This window comes from Spea bombifrons, chromosome 5 (genome assembly GCF_027358695.1).
Source record: "Spea bombifrons isolate aSpeBom1 chromosome 5, aSpeBom1.2.pri, whole genome shotgun sequence".
Classification (NCBI taxonomy): domain Eukaryota; kingdom Metazoa; phylum Chordata; class Amphibia; order Anura; family Pelobatidae; genus Spea; species Spea bombifrons.
Window position 1 is genome coordinate 20,802,767 of NC_071091.1, and position 23,318 is coordinate 20,826,084.

Genomic DNA, 23,318 nt, shown 5'->3' on the forward strand with positions numbered 1-23,318 from the left:
CAGTGTCAGTTCTGTCAAAGCTCATTTGAAGAAGCTCAAAGAAACGGGCAATGGGACGGGACTATAGATGCAATATTCGGCTAACGCAACTTAGTGCAGCAGATGAAAGACACATCATGCTTACTTCCTTTCGCAATGGAAAGGTGTCCAGGATGGCTCAGCATTGGCGGAAAACAGTGGGACCCTGATACACCTGTCTACTGTCCGGAGAAGTCTGGTCAGAAGTGGTCTTCATGTCAGACTTGTTTCCACATTGGCTTTTTGCCAGCATGTCAAAATGACTCAACAGAAACTTGGCTGCAAAAAAATGGCAGCAGGTGCTTTGGACCGATAATAACGGGGGACCGGTACAAGTACGTGTTTTCATGCAGTGAAGCATGGTGGAGGTTCCTTGCAAATGGAGTTAGAGATTTGGTCAAAACTAATGGTCTCCTCAATGCTGAGAAGTACAGCCAGATACTTCCTCCATCATGCAAAACCACCAGGAAAGCATCTGATTGGCCCCAAGTTTAGGCTAATTGCATTCCCCATGAGACAGGCAGCAATGCTTTCCAGGAGTTGAAGAGATAAAGAGGGCCTGACACCTAGACATAACTCTTTAGCTCCTTACTTTCCAGAAGTAAGCAGGGTTGAGCGGGGTCCTGTTTGAATCTACCTCTGGTAACAACCTACGTGTCGAGTTCCTTAAAAAACTGTATGGAAGTGTACCTAGAAGAATTGATGTTATTTATTATTATTATTATCTTTTATATATATAACGCCAAGAATTTACGCAGCGCTTCTTACAATACAAAATTCGAGAATTGACAGACTAAGTAAGACAAACCGATACATTAGGCGGAGAGAGCCCTGCTCGCAAGCTTACAATCTTGAGGGAATAGGGTAAGGAGGAGAAATATATATTGTTTTATTCAGAGAAATTTAGTTCTGTTTGTAATGCTTTCTATAGTAACGTCAACTAAAAGCCACCTAGAATTTAGCAGGGGATCATGGGAGTTATAGTAAGATGACAATTAGAGGTTCTTTTTTCCATGGTTTATAATCAAAAGGAAGTTCTCTATGCTAATGATTTTGGGGTTTTAATGTGTGACTCAACTGAACAATGATTGGAGTATTGTTGCCTGTTTTAACAATGACTATAACTCCTATCAAGCTAAGACATCCATAAAACTTACTTTGTTAAGTGTAGGGGTTCAGAACAGCTGGAATGCTCCAGGTGGCCTATCCTCACCATTAACTCTCAAGTGTACTGCAAATTCAGTGATTTATTGCATACCAGAAATTCCTACTTCTGTTATTGTGGAAAGAGTTTTGGGGAATTTGTGCATAAATGTAATTCCTTGTTTGCATTTAGTGCATGGATTCAGATGATCACAGGTCTGATGTCTGATGAATTTTTAGTTCACAGCTCCCCTTCTTGAGAACGGTGCACCAGTTTGCTGTAGTATTGCAATTTTGCAGTAAATATTTTTGCACACTTTACTTTGTACTTTAAAATAGAGACACATTTACTGTTGTAACGGCTTTAAAGATGACTAGGAGGCTCCACTGTCCACTGGCCCACCAGGCATTTCTCTGGTTTGCCAGATGGCCAGTCTGGGCATGTGTTCCTCTATGTTCTGTGATTTTTTCCCTATGGCTGTTCAATTAGAATACTAGCCAGCCAGTGGCCCTGAAAGGTCACAACTGGATTGAACCTCAGACCCGGGTTAATATTTAGTTTTTATGCTGCTCCAGACCTCACCAAGTCCAACAGCTCCCTATTCAAATTTACAGCACACTCTCATGTTTGCCACTAGTATCCCAGGACCCTGAAATAATGACAATAACAATGAATACTTTTAAACAAGATATGATCTGATTTCTGGAAGCAGTAGTGTGTACCTTCACCAGCTCAAACATCTATAGTGCAGCCCTCTCATACTACAAACCACTTACTGTGGCTCAGTGCCGGACTACAAATTTATATTCCTGAAATATGGGTAGCACATATCATGAAGGAACTGTTTTATACAGGCCCTCTTTGGCACCGATATTCCTCTATCCATCTTTCCTCCTTTTGTAGGATCTGAGAAAGTTTGCTGGGTATGAGTGTATATGAGCATTGTATAGATATCAATTGGTCAATAAAAATCTTGTCCAACCCCCTTCCCCTAACCATACCCCTATGCCATATTTTCCCACTTGCATCAGTTTTCTTCATTACTGGTCTCATTCTCAAGGGTAGGCACCAACATTGCACATGGTGGGCCTTTACTGGGGTCTGTGGTGGACAATTTAATGATGTTCTATGGACTTTCACAAACCTTGCCATGGACACTTTGCCCATTCCTGCTTGTACTAGTCAGTCTGACAGTTTGTTCAGGAATCCTCCTTTGTACAGAATCTGGCATAACTTTTGCTAAATTACTTAACTTTACAGTTTATAAGTAAATTCCTAAATTTAATAATATATTTTGATGTATGTAATACGACTGTATACATACAAGGCAATTTTATAAGGTTTTAGGTTAGTTTTGGTTGGTCTTCATCTGAGTGCCGGGCAGCATCAATCCAGGACAATGCATTGTCCTAGAATGAGAAGGAGGGCTCAGCCAATCAGGAGAGACTTCTAATCTCTATGACTGCTATTTTAATTTCTGAGGCAGAAATGTCACAATTTCAAATATCTAATTAGAAGTTATTTAAACAAATCTCTGCTTTTAAAGTTCTTGAGAAATAATATTCCTTTGAGTTGTATCCTTTGTACTGCTCTGGAAAGGCAATATCCAACCGTTTTACTGATTTTTTAATGTGATCTAATTAAATTGTAGTTCTTCAATAAGATCAGACAGAACAGTCAACATGACTAAAATCATTTGCTTATTTTTACTTGTAAAGGAGGCTTACGTAGATCATCATTCCTTTCCAATGTGATTTCATTTAGACCTATTTGAAGGTTTACATGTCTGAATAAAAATTGTAATGTGATAGTTTGCAGGAACTTCTCTTTTAAGCAAAGACTTCTTTTAACTGTGGCAAGCAGATATATACAAGACGTTCTATGAACTTCATTGTATTTTCTCAAGAGCTAGAAAACCACACCTCAAATTTCCAGGCTGCAGACCACCAACCATTTGCGAAATGTTAGAGGAGATACTACAGGAAATGACTGGGTCACCAAGTTATGCTCTGTTGGAAGAGAGGTCAGAGTCTGAAATGTTTGTTCCGTCTCTGCATCTCACAAAAAAAAAAGAACAGTAATATGCGATAGTACAGTGTAATTATGAAGTCACAAATCGGTGCAAAAGAGACAATTATGTAGAAGCATGTAAAGTACATTATGTATATAGTACATAATAGTAAAGAGTGTGTGATACGGAAAAATAAATTAATCTCAATATGTTTGATACAATAAAGTAAATAACCAGACTTTTCAGTTATTCCTTTCTTTCTTACAAACCTTGGCCAGCATGGTTATGTAGATGTTTTTCATTTTTTGTGAAGGAAAACGAGTTGATGAAGAATATTATCTATTCACATTATAGGGACAGTATTATGTCCCATGCAGCCCAACAAAGAATGTATATTAAAACACTTGTAAGTAGACTTGTGCATTTGGATTTATACCATTTTTAATTTTAACACATTTTGCCCGTTTTGTTATTTCGCATGAATGTCTAAAGACAAGGTACCCAACGAAACAAAACATTTGGTTGTTTTTTTCACTCTCATTCTCTCACATCCTTGCATTCATACACTCTGACCCTCTCTCTTAATGTGTCCCTACCTTCTCTGGTGGCCGCTTATGTGCTGTCTTCTTTCCCACAGCTCTGCTTCTTGCCTTGCCTCTTCTTGTTCTTTTGTTGTCTTTCTTCTGTCTTCTTTCTGCGTCCGCTTCTCCCATGTCTGCTTTCTTCATCTGCTTCTCTATGAACAAGGCCGCGCGGGACACTTTCGCAAAAGGTGGAGCCTCCGGGCACACTCTCACCCCAGATTAAACAATGTGTCTTCATTATTCTGGTCTCCCTGGAAATTCATGTTATTTCTCTACTTTGACAAAACAACAAAAATGTTGAGTATAATTAATATACATTAGGATTTGGGGGTTAGAATTGTAGGTTGATGAATGTACATTGTCGCAACAGGTGGTTTAAGTCATACTTGACTGGTGGTAACAGTAAAAATGTATTTTTGTATTTTATATACTCGTGTATTTTTTTTTTTTATAAAGTCAGACTGTAAAATTCAGATCATATCATTGTACCTAATGGTTGAAATTAAGCAGATGCTATGAAATACAAATCATGTTACATTTTTTTTTTTTTTAAAGACGAACCATAACTGTCTTCTTATGTCTCGTGTGGGCTTTCATAAAAAAGGTTTATTAAATTTATGGAGGTTAATGGTCAAACTTTGAAAATGTTTCTCTAATGAAGAAACTATGGAAAATGTAATGTAATTGTTCATGATTACTTGAAATACTACCCCTTACCATAAAAATTCAATACCATACATAGGGACTCTGCTGAGAAAAAAGATAGTTATTATTATTGTTACATTTTACATTACATTATGTGCCAGCAGATTCTATAGCACAACGACAATAAAGAATAGAGAATCAACAATAACATTAACCATGCTAAGCCATAGTGGTGAATAGAGCTCTGCTCTTTCCAGCTTACAATCTATTACAACGTTTAGGTTAAGGACAGAAGCAAGCGGACTACTTGGACGAGATTTAATTATAATATAGGCCAAGTGTATGAATTGGTGACCTGGAGATCTCAGAACTAAGAACAGGCAGTTTCCAGAATGCATCTTATGCTATATGCTTTTCTGAACAGGTGTATTTTAATATGTTTTTATACCAGTCCTGATGAAAATCCTTCCTTGCTAGAAATTAAATGTATCCTTAGATCAAAATATTTTTTTTTTATCAATCAGGGATTTTAGCTGTTATTAAATAATACAAAGCACATGAACTGGAGGTTCAAGTACACTCAAAAATTCTTGTAATGTGGAAATCTGCATTAGAGCTGCCCATATCAAATCTCCCAATGGCTTTGCTGGACCTGCATAATGCATAGTGCAATCTGTGAACTTTCTTGGTCATAAAGCACAATGAGGATCTGACAAAGCAGTATGGGCACAGATCGCTCCTGTACAGTCGGAGACAACAAGGTGAAGGTGCACATAAGAAAGTGGGCTTCAACATCTAAGTAAAAGGTGTTCTTTCATATTCTTTTCTAAAAGAACAAATGTGCAAACCTTACTTTTAAGGTTCTGTGAAATGGGTCTGCTTGTTATTCTGTAATATATGTATAATATCATTGTTTTAAAGGACAAAACTGCTTCAATATAAAAAGCACAGAGTGTGAGGATTTCTAAGTCATTTTTTTTCTACAAAACAGTTCATAATTAGGGATATTGAGGTTCAATCACACAATGTCATCTGAGTCCCCTAGGTGGCGCTGATGTGCAGAAGCTAGCCAAAAATGAATGGGATTTTTTTTACTACCTAAATAGGCTTCCAACAATCAAGATGGAAGATTTTTTACTTAATTAACCAGTAGTAATTAAAGCTAGAATTTAAATAAAAAAAATACTGTATAAGCACAACATAAAACCCTTAGGCGGGAACCATCACAACAACATGAAATCCTTAGTGGATTTAAATATATGTTTAGATTTTTTTTTTTTTAAAAATGGAAGCAATCTAAAATATCATGCCACACTAGGGTTTTAGAGATTAAGAGAACCTTTATGCTTTAACATGACTCCTATTCCGCAGCCTGAAGATTTGAAGCCATTGAATAAATAAATCCTCTCCTTGTGGTATGATTGTAGAGACTGCTTATGTAACCCAGTTCACTGGCCTGGCATATACTCCATAACAAACCTTCTTTATTGAAATATTTTTGTGTTTAAATATAGCCTGAGGCTATAATAGCTTAACATACACCAGAGCACATGGAAATCTTCAGGTTTTCTAAAAATATATAAATACTGTATGCAAATATCAGAATGCTTAGTGATGTATATGTATTTGTTGTACGTGCCCTTTACTATAGGATTTTATGCGTTTGTGCATGTTTAATCCTAATCATAGATCAATACGGTCTATATGCAGTGTTTGTTTTGTTAGCCTTCTTCCAAAAATAAAATAAAATGTGTGACAAATTAAATCCAAGCATAACCATTAAAATAGACAAGCTTACCCGCAGTCGCAAATATAGATATCCTTAGTAGGTGTTATTTTGCATTACTTGACAGTTGGAAATATTCAGTGTACTCTATCCCTATTCAATATTTACTTAAATAATCAAAAAATAAAATGGACTGTACTGTTTCAAGATACCTTAAAATACTCTTGTTTTAGAGGTAGAGATACTATCGAAACTGAAGGTATAAATAACTAGGGCCAAGCATTATGGTGCCTATTGAGAGATACCGTAGGGGTACGAGTCATTGTTTTTATTCTCAACAACTACCGGGAGAAGTCCCCACAGTTTTGCTCTTGGTTAGTTTTATAATAGTTGTAATAATTTATGTTCACCACTAGTAGAGTAGAATATAAGATTTATCCACATACTTATGACTTGTTTTATAATTTGTCATTAGGGCTTTGCAGGGGAGGGCTGGTCCTCCTTACCCCCAGGTAGTAACATATTCACTGTCACACATTTATATATACTATCACACTTACATATACTTACCCATATACACACTCATGCTAACACATACACAATCACAGTTATACCAACACACACAGTCCCTCTCACACAAGCTTACACAAACACATTTATGCTAACAGACATATTTGCACATACATATTCATGCTAGCACACATACACTTGTACATACATATTCATGCACACTTACACATGTGCAGTCACACATACACATATACTCTCATTCTAACATATTTACATACTCACTCCCACACCCCGTTAGCTCACCCGCAGTTTTTTTTCTGGCTTCTCACACATACTGTTACCGAGTGGGGCCATGTAACATTGTACTACGTGACTATGCTTTGTTCCATCGGCCCGTTCTAGGAGTATCCAGGACGTATTGGAACGTATTTTATGCAGAAAACCATATAAAATAGGACATTGAAGGAAATGTAGGCACTGGTCTAAAATTCCCAATGGTATCTTGACCTCACAGAAACTAGGATATAAACGTTAAAGAAAAATATGTTAAAATTTGCAAATACTTTTCAAAATGTTTAATGCAATAAACAGGTATGTTTATGACCTACTGATTAAATCTGCTCTTTTGTCAACAGGTCTGTTTTAGAAACAGCAACATAGAAATTAAGGGCAGATTAAAAAGTGTCCATCTAGTCTGCCTTTTTTTTTCTTGCTGTAAAAACCTGTTTTTTAGTCTTATGTTCATGGGAACCTTATGCCTATCCAATGCATGATTGAAATTCCTCATTGCATTAGCGTAAGGGAGGATGAAGGTCAGTTGGCACCCAGGGGCAACGCTGTTACAAGGGGCCCCTCCAGAATAATTTTATGTTTAGTCCCATTGGCTGCCCAGTATGATTACTGCATTTCCTTTCTACAATTATATTACTTTTCTATTTTGTCATGAAAGCTGATTCTGCCCTTGTGTTGCTACACTAATATACATGACCACACACACACACACATAAATATGCTTAAGAGGTACAACCACATGCATTTACAAAGATTACATGCCCCCCCATAAATACATACACAACCGCATTCACACTACCATAAACACAGATTAAAGCTCCTACCTGCAGAGGATCTCTTCTCTATGCCTGATAGAATTAGCCACTTGTATTGTTTGATTTCCAGAAAAATCACTGGTGACATTTGAATCAACCTGTTCTCGGTTAGTTGTACTTGGTTAAGATGCAAAGATGAGACAACCCACAAATTCTTAAACATCTTGTAAGAGTTGGCAAACATTGTGTGTATATTTCCAGGAACAAGATCCCTTTGAGAATAGTCCCTTCTATAAAAATGTATCCATTGAAAATTACTTTATACATTGAAATGTGCCGTAAAACCGTTCTATTATTATTGGAATCTCCTTTGTTTTGTAGTAGTCCAAGGTCAGCTTTCTTAATCCTTTTTGGTCTTTTTTTCATGTTCTTTTCTTGAGTTTTCTCTTTCCAAGAACATGTCCTTTGAGAATATAAAGTCTTAAGTCTTTCTTCCTCATTGATCTTAGTAATAAGGTAAGACTATTAGGAATTGTATGAATGCTAAAGGAACCATTATATCACAATAACAGACTCCATATTGGACCATGTAGCCTATGTGGACTATAAAAGTGTATCGATGAAAACATTGTGGTAAATTGTGGTAAATGTGGTATTTGTGCCACTTGATTGATGCTGAGCATCAATATATGCAATTGTTTTGAAACCAGGTTGGGTTTCTAGCCATCCCGAGGACCTCTCTGTGGCCTCCATGGTCTCTACTGTGTGTCATATCCGAGCAATCAGTCTTAAAAAGGATGTATGGCATCAGGTAGCGCATACTATCAATCAGAAATTGCTATTGTCACTGAATCATTGAGCAGTAGCTCAACAGAGAGGATGATGGCCCAGTAGGGACTTGTCACCCTAACTCTAGGCCAATTTGGCTAAAGCCAGTATATGCTAGCAGGTCCAGCATCATGTAGCCCAAGGCATTTACAACACATTTCTTAATTTATTGAACTACTCTATTGAAGATTCCCACCCTCCAATACAATGATGGGGGAAGCAATCCTAGCAGTAATGACCAAAGTTGCATATAGGTGTTATTATTCTAAATTGATAACTGGCCCCAGCAGCTATGAGTACAGATCTACAGCTTAACCATAAAAATGAAACAAATACAGGCCAAGGAAAAACATTATATATGTGTTCTATGAGTTTACCATTGCCATTTTTTTTAATAGCTGATATTTTATTGCATATAAATAATAATTACATTACAGCATAGTTTGAGAGATAATTTTCTAAAATACATGATGAATTGGAACCTGCCGTAATATAATGCTTTATAATGCTTCATGAATTCGACAATTAAAATTACTTTTTTGTCTTGATGTGAAAAGACTTTGTTGATGGCATTGACATGCAGCACGTTGGATGCTGATGTGCAGATAAACAGAGAAGATAAATATTTGCAATTTGCAAGTACTCAAGCCCTTTTAATAAAACTAAGCAAAACGTTATTTTCTTATTAAAGAGTATTTCAGATGTCTGTAAAGTCAACATTTTCTTAATCAGTTTGGATACAAATATAGATAAACAGTCTTCCATTATTGAGATAGCCTCTGTTTTACCCACAGATGGCAAATGACTAATTTCCTATATACATGCTTATTATAATGCTCAGGAAAAACATCCAGATATTAATAATGGGAAAGAAATATCAGTCTGACCCTATAATGGTATGTGTGGGAGGAAAACCATGAAGCCATTAGCCAAGTCTTTCATAAAATGGAATGTATCACTATACACCTATTTAAAGTAAACGCAGCGCTAATGCAGTGATGTTTAAAATGTAACCGTTTCTCTTGATAAGCACTAGATATATGAACTGAATTATCAATATATATATACCGTATATATATATATATATATATATATATATATATATATATACAGTAAATAAAATGTCTTTATTATGCCCCAAACAAACAGGACACAGGCCACCTCAAGGACAATACAACCTGCAGAGCCTTTCATGTCTAGTGGTATATGAATCAAAAAGGAACAGACTGATTTAAGTCGCCTAGAAATATTATCTAAAAGAACCTTTGAGGAAGATCTCCAGATGTTGCTTCACATCCAACTCCAGTGGTAGATATAGTCCAATACAGCCAGTTTTCCACGTATACGCACTCCTGTGTTTGACCATGTGTGATCTTCTCAGTTTGGAGATATTTGTTTTTAATAGTGGTAATGAGGGGATGAAGCTTGTGTCCGCATGTGCTTTATTTCTTTAATACCTTCCAAAAATCTCTAATGAGGATGTCAGTGGCAGGCGCAATATTGCTCATGGAAAAACAACCTCTTATAGGGAAATCAGTGAAATATTAAAACGGTGGGTTTCCCCTTTTCCACGTCATGTCACAAGGGCTTTACCTGAAATGTTGTACCTGTCTCAGTCATGCCAATTTTTATGATGGGTAAATTGTTTTTGCCCAGCTGTAGAAATCAGTAGCAAAGAGGTGAACGTTAATATTTTCCATAATATTGTCAGCATGCCTATATTAAATAAAATTACACATGGTGCAGAATATACAACAGGGTGGAAATCTGTATTTTTTTCCTATGACCGAGCTAAAGAAAGAATATTGTACTATCTGCGGTAGCAGATGCTCTATAACTTGTGAATTATTAAAACTATTCCATTTCCATTAAAACTAGAGATGTACAGAGGGAAAAAATGATTATTTATTCAAGACAGCCCGTCAAAGATTATTTGCTCAGCAAAACTTTTACTTGTTTTTTTGGGCAAAGCTTGCTTGCAGAAAGGCTGCATAAAATGTTCACAGTCAATTACAGGCACTTGGCATCGAAGAAGCGCTGTTCCTTCTATTATTCTTATACAGACTTTTTTTGTGGAAGTATTACTACCTTTTTTGTACATGTACACATTGTATAATGGGATGACATGGCATATGCTGGGGTTACGAAACCAACAATATTCTCAAAATATGTCCATCGGTGTGGGAGAATATGTGAAATAATAACCCCATTGCCAGTCTTAGAGATTATGATGTAAATCCTTTTGTTTCATTCCTTTTTGAAGTTTGACAAATAGTCCTTAACTTCATACTGTCAGATACTATTGTGTTAAGATCAACGCAATTTAAGGTTCATTTTAAATCTTTGTCGAGATGTTATGTCTTTTTTATCGATGTCTTCACCTTTTTGAAATCTACTATTTCTGAGTTACCAAAGCTGATTGTCAGCCCTGATTCATCCGATCTCGGTTGGGTTCAAGTAATTGGAGAGCAACTTCTCAAATTAATCAAACAATGCCGAGGTATACCTACTGAGATGCGCTTGAACCTCTTAGTTTTTTTTAAATGTTACATAAGGTGACTAACCCTGTTTTGTTTTCAGACTGCTATAAATGTCAGATGCTAGCAGGTCTGTCTGACTGTGTGGGGGGGCACAACCATTGGGTTTCTTCCTATGTTATCAAATAACTGCATTCAAGGTGGGGAGCTGGAGACATAGTTACTAGTCTAGGGCACCCTAAGCATACCTGGGAACTCTCTGGGTTTGACCCGGAGATTGTCGGGTGAAGCACCGCTCCACCATGCCAATCACTACATTGGCTCCCCATACCCTCCAGAATTAAATCCAAGCTCCTGACCTACAGAGATTTTACCAACTCTGCATCCCCTACATCTCTAGCCTCTTATCCAAATACACACCTAATCATCCTCTTTGTTTATCTCATGACTTGCGTGTCTCTTTTACTGTCAATACCTCTTCCCACTACCGTGTTCATGATTTCACCCGTGCTGTACCCCTTCTCTGGAATTCCCTACCCCATTCTGTCAGACTTTCATTCCAGAAGCCACTCTCAGCCAGCATCTTAATCAAGCCATGTGAACGAGGAACAACCTCTACATATCATCCTGACTCAACCAACTCATCCCTATCCAAGCAGTCCTCTCCTACTGTTTCAACCCCCCCCTCAACCACTGACTAGATTGTAAGCTCCCAAGAGCAGAGCTCTCTTCTCCTTTTGTACCAGTTTGTTATTGTGTGTGATTTTAAATTAGTTTACTGACTCTGTTGTAACAGTGCTACGGAATCTGCTGGCACTACATAAATAAATGTAATGTAAGGAATAAAAAGGACACACACAGACAAAGGGCTGAATACATCACTCTTACTGAGACAACAAACATTGTAAAGGCTGCGTACATAAAGCTGGGGTAAAGGTATAGAAGACAAAGGTAAAGACACATAAACAGAAGCTGTGGCGATGAGGAAAAGTCTGAAAGCACTTTTCTAATTAACTATGAATTTAGTAATTTAAAGCAGTGCAATGATATTTAATGATTCAAACAAAATTGTATTTTATTGAGAATGTGAATTATGAGTATGTGCTATAGACACATTTAAAATACCCATTTACATGAAGCCTTTAAAGGGTGGTCATACACCTGGTTTTCAGGGAATAAAGGGGAACTCTTCCAGATTATCCATATGTACAGATAATCCCTATGTACAACACATTAATCATATACACCCTGCTACTACAAATCAGAGTATAAGAATCAAGCTACAACCTCCGACTAGGTACAATTTAGTTTGAATCTGCACTGAAAGCTCATGGGAACACTTGTCATTTTGCATAATGTAGCCAGGCTATGCCATCGGTGCATATGAAAACTGTAAGACATTAATATGACCTCATAGAGGCCTTAGGATGTCCAGTTACATCCTGGAAAAAACATAGTTGCTATGACCACTAGGATGTAGTAGAATGTTTGCTGTTACTTTCCATTAGTAGAGAGATGCCTCTGTTGATGCCCAGGAGATGAGGATACCAGATGACATAATCCTCTCACCTCTGTCAAAAGAAACAATGCGCCATCAGGAAAGCAGGGCTATGGGTTTTGTGATCAGTAGGAAGGGAGCTCAACAGTCTTTACCTCTACAAAAAGATTCATAGATAAATATATATATTTAAGAGGAACCCTATGATGTCATTATGACATCATCAGCTGGTACCCTCTAGTTACAAGAAAGTTCTCTGTGGTCTACAAACGCCACAAGGAGAGCATATTTAACTTATGTCTTTTTTTTTTTTTTAAGTGTAAGAAAGGTTTCAAACACCTTTTCCTTGGGGAGATATAAAATTATAAAGCTGTTCCCTGCACACAACCAAATTACTAAAAAGTGTACAGAAGTGTTTTTCTCCTCAACAGCATAAAAATCCTATTTTACTAGGGAGTTGCTGCTAAACATAAATTGCTTTTTTTCATCAGTGACCGCTATCCTATGTAAGAAATTCCAAGCACAACTTGAAGCAGTTTTTTATTTTTCATTTTTTATAGTGTAGACTTTATAAATATTAAATCATAATTTTTTTTTTCACTTTTTATAGTGTAGACTTTAAAAATATATTCTTATGTATATGAATACAGTTTCAAAACGGAGCTCTGCTTGTTGCATAAAAATCATCATACAGTTTACATGGGTTCATAAACAGAAGAATTACCATTTAACATACAAATGGGAAAAATGTCAAAAAGTTCTGTTTTTTTATGCTAAAAATATCAGTATTGGCAAATGTAGTATTCTGTTTTTTTTTATGTTCTATTTTAAAATCACTAAATTGATAATCCAAATATATTTCCAACATTAAACCAGTCTTGGTCTTTAAATGAGGTAGGCAGGGAAATGCCATATGTTCATTGGAGAACCCGCATCTGGAAAGAAAAATTGCCCCAATATTAAGCACCTTTTGTTTTCCCTTCTCTTTTCCACGTTTCCTTATTGGAAAACCAAATATGCATTTTTCTATTTTGCCCGTTGTTACTTAGAAAGGCCTGAACCTCTCTACTTTATAGAGGTGGGAATGTCCAATCGTCCTGTTTATTTGTGTCTTCTCTCCTATCTGGCCTCATAAGTTCAAGGTGCTGAACAAATGAAAATAGCTTCCAAGCCAACGCTAACAACCATGAAGTCCTGAGGATAAACATTGCGTGTTACCGACAATTTTTTTCTTGTAAAGTCTTCTTGTTTGCAACTGTGAAAGCTACCTCAAACTTAGTCAAATCTTGATCTTATTTTACATCCTATCCGATTGTTCATTTTCAGTTACTATTATCCACGTATCTCTGCTGACAACACAGAAACTATAATTTCATTCCATTAGGGTTTTGCCTATTTTAATTTTTCATCATAGAATTCTTTTTATTGGCCTATTCGCACAGGTCTGTCGTCGTTCATACTTTCTATTTCATTTTTTACTTTACAGATAATGATTAGCGACAATGAATTATGGCCATTATATGAGCTTTGCTTTGTTACTAAGAGGTTCTTGATATTGCAACATGCTTTACTTGGAAAAAAGCAATAAAAGGACATTTGTACACATAAAGTGTCATTAACTCACTTTTATAACACTTGTAATGTTTCCTCTTCTCATTGTTCATACACACAGTTGTAATATTTGCATATTATAAAAGGTACCACGTGTGCACTGAGGGCAGCCATCTTGTTTTTTTTCCTTTTATGATGAAGTGTGTGTGTGTGTCTGATAACCTTGGTTGTATCGCAAAGAAAAATTCACGTAATGTAGACCACGACACTTTAGTAACAATTATATTGCACACTGGTTTATGTAATAGTGGCACTTAGGCCATCCTAGTTGTCATGTAAATACAAAATGATTTCTCTCAGTATCCTAAGATTGAGGAACGTGTTCATATCAGAGTACAGTAATAAATCATCAGATCAGATCATCAAAAGACCTGTGTTTCACACCTCTGGACACAAAAACCAATAGAATATTTATTAAAACAAAGTTAAAATACACTTCAGGTGAGGCACAGACAAAACATGGAGTATGGGGGGTTGAAATGTCAGAAATGCATGGGGCACATGTGGAGGAAGGCAGAACTTTAATTATGTAACAGAGGGTTGAATTTAGGGTCTTAGCAACTGTGTGTGCTGTACGGCTTGCACAGGGAATGGAATTGCCAAAATATGATGTCCTACCCCTCATTCTCGGTACCAGATAGCACCAGTCATTGGAATATTTATGATCTCCACAAATGGCCCGACCCTGTACGGTGCCGGCATTTCACCATCAGTTCACCGTCCCTTTGGTGTACCCTGTGCACCCACCTCAGTGTACCCCTGATGCAACACCTACTTGCCTCTTACTGCCCTCACCAGGCAAGTGTATGACTTATTGAGAATCTGGTCTTTCTAGAAGAAGACACTACACCTTTTGCTTTAATTGTTACTTCTAACATTAATTTTAAATCACTCACATGCAAACATTTGTCAGAACATTTTTGTGTTCCTGCCAAGAACTGAAAATGCCAGCTATTGAAAATATTTTACTGATCTCATTAAACCTTTACACTCCGGTCTATACGGATGTTTTCACCTCAAAGAAGCGCACAAACATATACAGAAGTAGATTATACCTCCTATTGATGTGCGTCCTCCCGTTTACCACCATACTTAAAGTAGGGGACTTCAAGCCAATACGTATGAATAACCACCGAACAATTGATATGCCTTCCAAACGCAGTCAATGTACATGATTCCAAATCGGAACCCTTCCCCAAAAGAAGTAATGATGCTTTCGCTGCAAAGCAAGCCGTTTTGAATCTAGAATGTAGAGGCTTTATTCTCTGTGAGAAAAAAAAATCCCACAGATTTGGTTTTACTTCCCTGTCATTTCTTATTAGTTTTCACCTCATATAAAATAAGGCCATTAGAGGGGAAATGTGTCAGTGTATTGCTGACTGGCACAAAAACTAAGTGAAAACACAGCTGTAGCAGCAAATGAAACGCAGGGGTAGGTGGGTAGAACCTCAATGTGTTTCTGTCAGATACTTTGCTGGTAACTCATACTTTAAAGGAATTGATGTCTGGTCCTTGAGGGTTGAGGGAGAAACAGTTGTTTTTTAAATCACGGCTCTTTTGTTGTATCTAAAATCTTTGCAGCTTGATGAAGGACAGTACGTAGCTTGTTAACGAGGTAGCTGACTAATAGAAATTCCTTTGCGTCTGTTTTGGGGGCTTTTATATAATTCAACGAGAGGGTATATTTTTGGCGCTGTCTAGCCTTTTGTTATTATGCGGCTGCTTCAAAAGCTTATTATACCGAACACATGGATCAGGTGGACTCACAAGTGAGTAAAACAAGATCTGTGCATTTTGGGATGTTTTGTGATATGGCCTAGTTTTTACTTTGAAAGGTGTTACATAGTCATTTCATTAGGGGAAAAGCAGTTGTTGGTAGGAACATTTTGAGGGTAGTTTTACTTTACTGAGAGGATGTTAGATAAATGGAACAGCCTCTCATTAGCAGTGGTGGAGGCTAATATAGTGAGGCATAAAATTATCCTGAATCTAATTAATGATTTAGGCCCGAATCTTACATCAGGATAGATGGGCTGAATAGCTATTATCTGCGGTCAAATTCTGTGTATCTATGTTTCTAAGATGATCTGTAACTTATGTAGGAAACAAAATAAAGCAGCAGGAAGTATCTAAATGCCCGATCTCAACAGGTCGGATTTGTTACAGAAAGACAAGTTGTTTCTCATTATTTTATTTTTAAGGTAACATCAACTCTACCAGCTGGTGTTCAGATAAGTGCCAATAAAATGAGTGCTAGGAAGAATTTTAAAGAATACAGTATTTGGGCTTATATTAAGTTGAAATAACAATAAGGGGGGAACTTATTAAACCATAAGATGGAAAAATATTATCATTGGTAAAGATTTCTACATTATTCTATTGGATCTTTTGATCGATCTGTACATGCCCTGACTGTCCATCTGGCACATAGTGGAAATGCCTAGCGGGCCGCTGCTTACCCAAACTGGGGCTGCAGTGAGTGCTGCAGCGTGTGGACAGCAGCTGAATAGGCCCAGCCACATGCTACATATGTCCTTTATCACCAGTCATGGGCCCTAAAGAGCCAAAGTCAATTTTAATCCGCAATCTATACCTGCTGGCGAGTATCCCTTCCATACTGTCTAGGATTTACAACCTAAACTGGGAGTTTGTCTGTAAAATGAAACATTTAAACCCATCAACGTCCCTATTCAATAATAAGGAGGAAGTTGGCCTGATGCATGGCGAAGCTGATGAGCTGATAATTCTTGGAGGTTTTAGTATGCCTTATGCAGAATCACTTCAGTCTTTCTTGTGGGAAAAAGTTGCTGGGGTTCCTCTCATAATAAATACTTAAGTTATTAAGGTACCAGGTTTCAACTCACCACAACTTATCTACACATATGCAACATGCATATCTGCTATGATCTTATGAAAGTTATGTCATGCATATGCTTTTGGCTTTCTCTTTGCTGCAACCTAAGTAAAAAAGTTCCAAGTAATCTTCAATCTGAATGGTCCTTAAAATATATATATATATTTCTCACTTAAAACACTTTATTGACAGAAACTATAGGGTTAACGTAATTATGAAATATCAAAATGCTAAATGCTTAAGTGTATAGGCTAATGATATTTATGGTTACATTTGAGAGAAAAATTGAAAAATTAGGACATTAATAATTGAATATTTATATTATGATTTAATGGCAAACACATTAGAAATGAATATCAATTTTTTTAGAGATATTTTTTGTAAGACAAGGATTTGTAGAAGTTTTAATATGAATAGCAGCCATCTCTAGTGATTTTGTCATCAAATCATGTCATTTACACTGATAATGTATATCACTTCTCTTGACAATAGCAGTCTTGATTTTGATCGCTATTTGAAACGACATTGTGTACAAACACCCTCAACCCACATTTTTTTTTTCTTAGTGCCGATTGAATCGTCCAGGCCTTGTGAAGAATTGAAATGACAAGAGTAACTTATTACCCGTGGAGAAGTGATTTAGGATTACACACCTAGTTACAGAATTGAGTTAGAAGTAGAATCAAGGATGGATCCTTGATTTGGGTATAAAATTTACATGAATTTATAACTTTATTTAATGTCACCTTTACTATAGAAAGGGTTAATGTTTTTCTATAGCCCTGGCAGTTTGTTACGACCCCCTGATTTGAGACTTGAGCTGTTTTAATATCCTTACATGGCAACTTTATGGGCTATTTTTTAAATGATTCTTTTTCTATCTGTTTATCCTTTCTATGTATTTCTTATTTGGTGATATCCCCAGGCACTTTGTTACAGTGACCTCCAAGGCATTATCAGATAATGCCAAAATAATTAAAGTTTTTCTTGTGTTTGACTTAGCCTGTGAAGTTAAATCCCCTTCCACCTGCAGGTGTAAGTGCAGCATCAACTGCTATCAAAAGCCAATTAGTTCGCTGAAAGTGGCTGACACAAAGGAAGAAACGCCAGGGTTTCTCAGAGCTTCCAACAGCTATGCACCAACAAGAAGACTACAGAGTGGACCCTTGGTCAAACATTTCACAGTCTCTTTTTCATTTAATCCATGTCATAGCCAATAATGCAAAAATATATCATGCTTAATTTCTATGATATCATTATTTTTACTTTTTGAAAGTAGTTACATGACGTCTCCTTGCAAGACCTGCACATTTTTCTTTAAAAAAAATAATCAAAATGTTAACAAATAACGATATTAAATACATCCCCATGCAGTAACATAGTGTATAACTAACTTATTGAAGTTTTAAATTGAATGTCCAGCTCTCTTTTTCACAAATACACTTGTTCAATACACTTGTGACATGCTTTGCGTCAACTTTACTTTGCATATAATTAATTAATAAGAAATATTTCAGAATATTCACAAAATTAAATAAAACTTTATTTATCCCTAAACACATTTATCATTTGATAACACAGTATGTACAGGACAGATCATATATATATATGTCAAATTATAATATATATGTATTTATCAATAGAACTATTTAACAAGAATTATAAAGAGCAAATACTAGCTTAGCAAAACATAGGTAAAATCTGTTGAAAACTGAAATGTCATTTCCCATCGAAGAATTACTTCTAATAATTAGCAAAAATATTTTTGAGTTACCATTATTAGCCGAAATTGAATCCGAAAACACAAAAACAGATTACATGATTGAGAAATTCCCTGTTTCTTCCACATGCAAAATGTAAATGAACTTAATTGAAAAAAAAGCCAAATGGAGAATTTAGTCCTACTATTTACATGTCCTATTTTTGCTTCTCAGGGGTATTAAGAAGTTCAGTCATGAAGGAAATATAAACTATTGCAAGACGTAAAGTTTCAATTCTGGAAAGCCTTTTTTCATAAGCAAAAGTTGGTACCTTCTTGCGAAGCAAGTCGAAGGCTTCATTGAGGTTAAACATCCTTTTTCTCTCTCTGATGTTGGCAGCTTGACGTTGCACATAGTTAATCACTCTTTTGCGTTTAGGTCTCCCAAGTGGAGAGCATAATTTCAAATCTTCTTCATATTCTGTCTCCTCATCCGCAAATCTGGTCATGGAAGAGACGTCTCCATGGAATGAGAGTTCTCCATCTCCAAATGATGCATAGTCATAGAATCTGTCACACAGGCTCACGTTTGGTGTTGGAGTCATCACTGTGTTAGAAAACTGGTGATTTTCCCTGTAAGAAAAATCCATCACATTTATATCAGCCACAAGGTCGAAAACACGAGAATCTGGCAAATTCTTCTGGTTTTCCATGTAATGTTGCCTAAAAATGTTGTTGCTACTCAGCAAGTCTTAGGTTGGATGAGTTGGTTTTGATGATACTCTGTCTATCTTGTTTGAAGAAACCATCTCAGACAAACTTGAGTGAGAGTCATTAATATTTATATCCAAGTAGATAACAGGATTACATAGCAAAAAAAAGAGTGTGAAAGATGTTTCATCTTAATGTTGATAGGAATAGACACAAAAATCCTTGGACACGTGGATATTCCAAGTTAAGTAGCGGTTCAGCTTTCTAAATCCTGTTTAACCAAGTAAAGCAAGAGTCATTTTTATAATAGTCCTATATCTCACCCACTGAGTTTAGAATGATTGCAGAAAAGTGTTTCTTAAAAATAGTTGACCACAAATCTTATTTTCTACGCACACCCTGCCTGGGGCTCTTCGTCTTCTGGAACCTCTGAAGTTTTCAAGTGATGCTTCTAGTTGATGTGCAACAAGTATATGCCTGCTTTTATGATCTTCTAAAGAGGTGAGTTGTCTGCAAAGGGTCGAAGAGAAATGTTTACCCTGTTTCCCAGTGCGGAGGCAGTTGAATGGCAGGACCTCCATTAGCCTAAGCAAGCAGTGTTGCCTACTCAGTATTGCATTCCCACTTGTAACTGTTGGAATCAGCTTTATCCTGCAAATAAGTTCAAATATGTTCCCAACCGTGCACTAAAACTTTCTCTTCAATTCCGCAAGCAGGATTTTCCCCCCGTGTTTTCTCAAGACAATCAAGTTTTTAAATACAATAATCTGTAATCAGAACTCTTTACTACTTATCTTTATAGCATTTTAACAATCTACAATATGTATTGTGCTGTTGATATTCTTCCTTTATTCTATAAGAATTTATACAAAATAAATTAGCCTTGCCATATATTCTTGTAGTCTTTCTAGGAAATAAAATAGCCAGTCTGAAATACTTCTTGTATCCTACTACATCTCAGTCATGCTTTATTATCACACAGCAACATTTCTCCTACGTGATGGCTAAATTTAATTGCAATCCAAAGTTTTTTTCTGGAGATATTTATCATAGATGAAATAGCTATTTGTGTACGAAAACAGTCTCATACACCGTTCACAGAAAGTACTTAAACTGAAAAGTTGCACCTTGGGGATCATTTATATTTATGGTCAGGGTTGGTCTTAGCACCAGACATCCCAGGCAGCGGAATCTGGTGTGCCTAACTTGGGAAGGGGGTACGATGCAGTGATATATTCTTCCTAGGGAGACAGGTCTGGAGTTGTAGCAATTGGGCAGGAGGCACTAAAGATTATTCTTGGTTGGGGTGCAATTTGGTATATGTCTAGTCCTAGCTACAATGGACTCTAGCCCTCCATCAGGAGTAAGACAATTAATGTCTCCTGCCTTATTGTATGAAATAATTCACAAACAATTAGAAAAAGTTTAATCAATAACTTTTCATAAGAACAGAAAATCAGAAGTAGCCAACAGGTAATTCTCTATTGTGTTCACAGTTTTGCCATGCTTGTAAGGCTACATGATGGCCATTCCTGTGCTATATAGATCAATATAAATAATATAAAAAAGGATGTAACAGCAATGTTAAAAAAACTATACTCTTAAAAACCAAGTAAGAAAATGTAATATCTTGTCAGTCACCTACATGATGGATACCAGAACAGTTGTTCAAGATCTCTCTTTGATGTTCACCTTTTCATTTTACATAATGATGTCCACACCTGGGACAAAGGAGGAAATGGAAAAGCATCTGACTTCGAAAATCAAAATAGTACTTTAGGCCAGCAATAAATGCCTAATGTAGAATATAGAAATTACAGATCCAGGTTGAATGGAAAATGGAAACTCATTAATGTGGATATGTATGTATTTAATGCTTTCCTTTCACTTACTTCAAACAAAACCCCAGTTTCAACTATGGCTTTCTTTTCATCTTCTACAAACCAGAAACCTAAAACATATGCATGCTTCAACTTCAATTGTAATAAATTGGTCTTCCAGGTAAATTACTTCATATGGTGAAAACTATCCCGTATCCTTTGATTCAAACTCACACATGACTTTTCCAGTTTTTATTTTTATCAGTAAATTATCAAATAATGTATTTGTAGTATATATATATATATATATATATATATTCATTTATTTATACTTAATACAATGGGATAATTCACAAATAAAGCTTTTGGGATTTTCATCCCCTGTGATACTTTCCATATAGTCATCAACAAACCTCTGAAAAGCTTTTAAGGCTAAAACTAAATAGATGATTCTTCCTTTGCCTTTATCTATCTAGAAACACGTATTTTCTTTCTTATCTCTAAAGTTGTTTTATATAGTATCTGCAGTAACTGTCAGCATCACAAATCATTGCTGTAGCTATGGACAGTACTAGAAACTCAAAATATTTGATTCATTTATAGAAATTTTATCAAAACTGCTGTGTCAAAGCTGTTTTTTTAAGATACTGGCCGTATTTTCAGGAAAAAAAAAACATTCTCTCTGGCTGATGTCTTCCAGTGTACTGTGGGTTTTCCAAGCAAAGCTGCTTGTAAATTCTAATATAAAAAAATGCTTTCTCAAAGTTGTTACTGATTAGAAGCGGAGCCTTTTAATCTGTTAGGGCCATGAGGTACATTTATTTTCAGTCTAGTTAAGAATGACCAGGTATCAGGTTAAGTGTACAGCAGCCAAGACAATAGGTACTGAATATGGCATTTGCAATTTGTACAACATATACTAATAATTAGCGACTCACCTTGCTGTGTTGGTGAGCAAATAGCGGTGATATAATTAATAAAGCAGACAGCCCAGAGGCAAAGCAGCAAATCCAGGGTGGACCAGTACTGAAGATCCAGATGAGCCTACAACCCTCTTAACCATCAACTTCCAAAAGCTACCAGAAACATCAACAGGACAAAATATTAAATCACAATTTAAGTTCTTGTTAAGTGAACCCCAGACCTAGCGTTGCCAGTGACCAGTGGGCCTAACTATCTGTTCCTGATCTACAGTATGATATCTAATTTTCTTAGAGAAGTTACCATGTATACTGTATGGGATAAAGAATATTCAATACACCGAACAGTACATGCACAGTTATCTAAAGCTTGCATATACTTCCAAATGCTATATTTTGTATTTATATATATAATAAATATATATTTGGTATCTGGTATATTTTACAGATCACATCACAATATATTAAGAAATTTTAAATGTCAAAGCAATGTTCAATAATCCAAAGATACCACGTTGTAACCTGAGATCATTTCTAGAATGACATAAGTGCAAATCGCTGTAAACAGAGTCCATGTAAAATAAGATCTGTCTAGTGGTTTTATCAATTCATGCACAATATTAATTATGTTGTTTTATGACGTCCATGCCATATTCTTTAAGACTATAAAAGAAAACCACTTATCGACAGATCTATATCCATATGTCTTTTGGAGATTTCCCATTTTAAATTCTCCGGGTACACAAGCTAACGATCTTTCACATGGTTCACATTATTCTAAAATAAAGTTCTGCCATTTGTGCAACAAAAGATCGTGAACGAATTGTCTAACTTGGATGCAGATGTAAAATAGTTCTCCTTACCGACTGTATGAATCTATTTGCTAGTGAAAAAAGTAATGCCCAAATATTCCACACTTAACAAGTTCTAATACCAGGTCGGGCTTTCAGATAAATATTTAGAAACAAAGATGTCTTTTTTTTTTAACACCGTGACATTCATCATCATATTGTCATTATTGTAATCCCAAAATGATTTCCAGAGTCTTTTTTTTATTAATTTTGAAACAATACAGAAACATCAAAGTGATTCTAATATAAACATCAAAGGCATACCCCGTATCAGAGATTTCTAGCTAAGACAGTTAAATTCATTTAATATCCTCTGAGTTCCAGGGGATTAAATTACAGCATATAAAATTCTTGGAATCTCAAGT

General features: G+C 36.1%; 1 protein-coding gene across 1 annotated transcript; it reads right to left on the reverse strand.

Annotated features, from left to right (window-relative positions):
• Nucleotides 1–18,754: 18,754 nt before the first annotated feature.
• FERD3L (Fer3 like bHLH transcription factor) lies at nucleotides 18,755–19,532 on the reverse strand. The gene has a single exon (XM_053468120.1). It carries the CDS (start codon nucleotides 19,362–19,364, stop codon nucleotides 18,870–18,872), a length of 495 nt encoding a protein of 164 aa, XP_053324095.1. The 5' UTR covers nucleotides 19,365–19,532; the 3' UTR covers nucleotides 18,755–18,869.
• Between the last annotated feature and the right edge of the window lie 3,786 nt (nucleotides 19,533–23,318).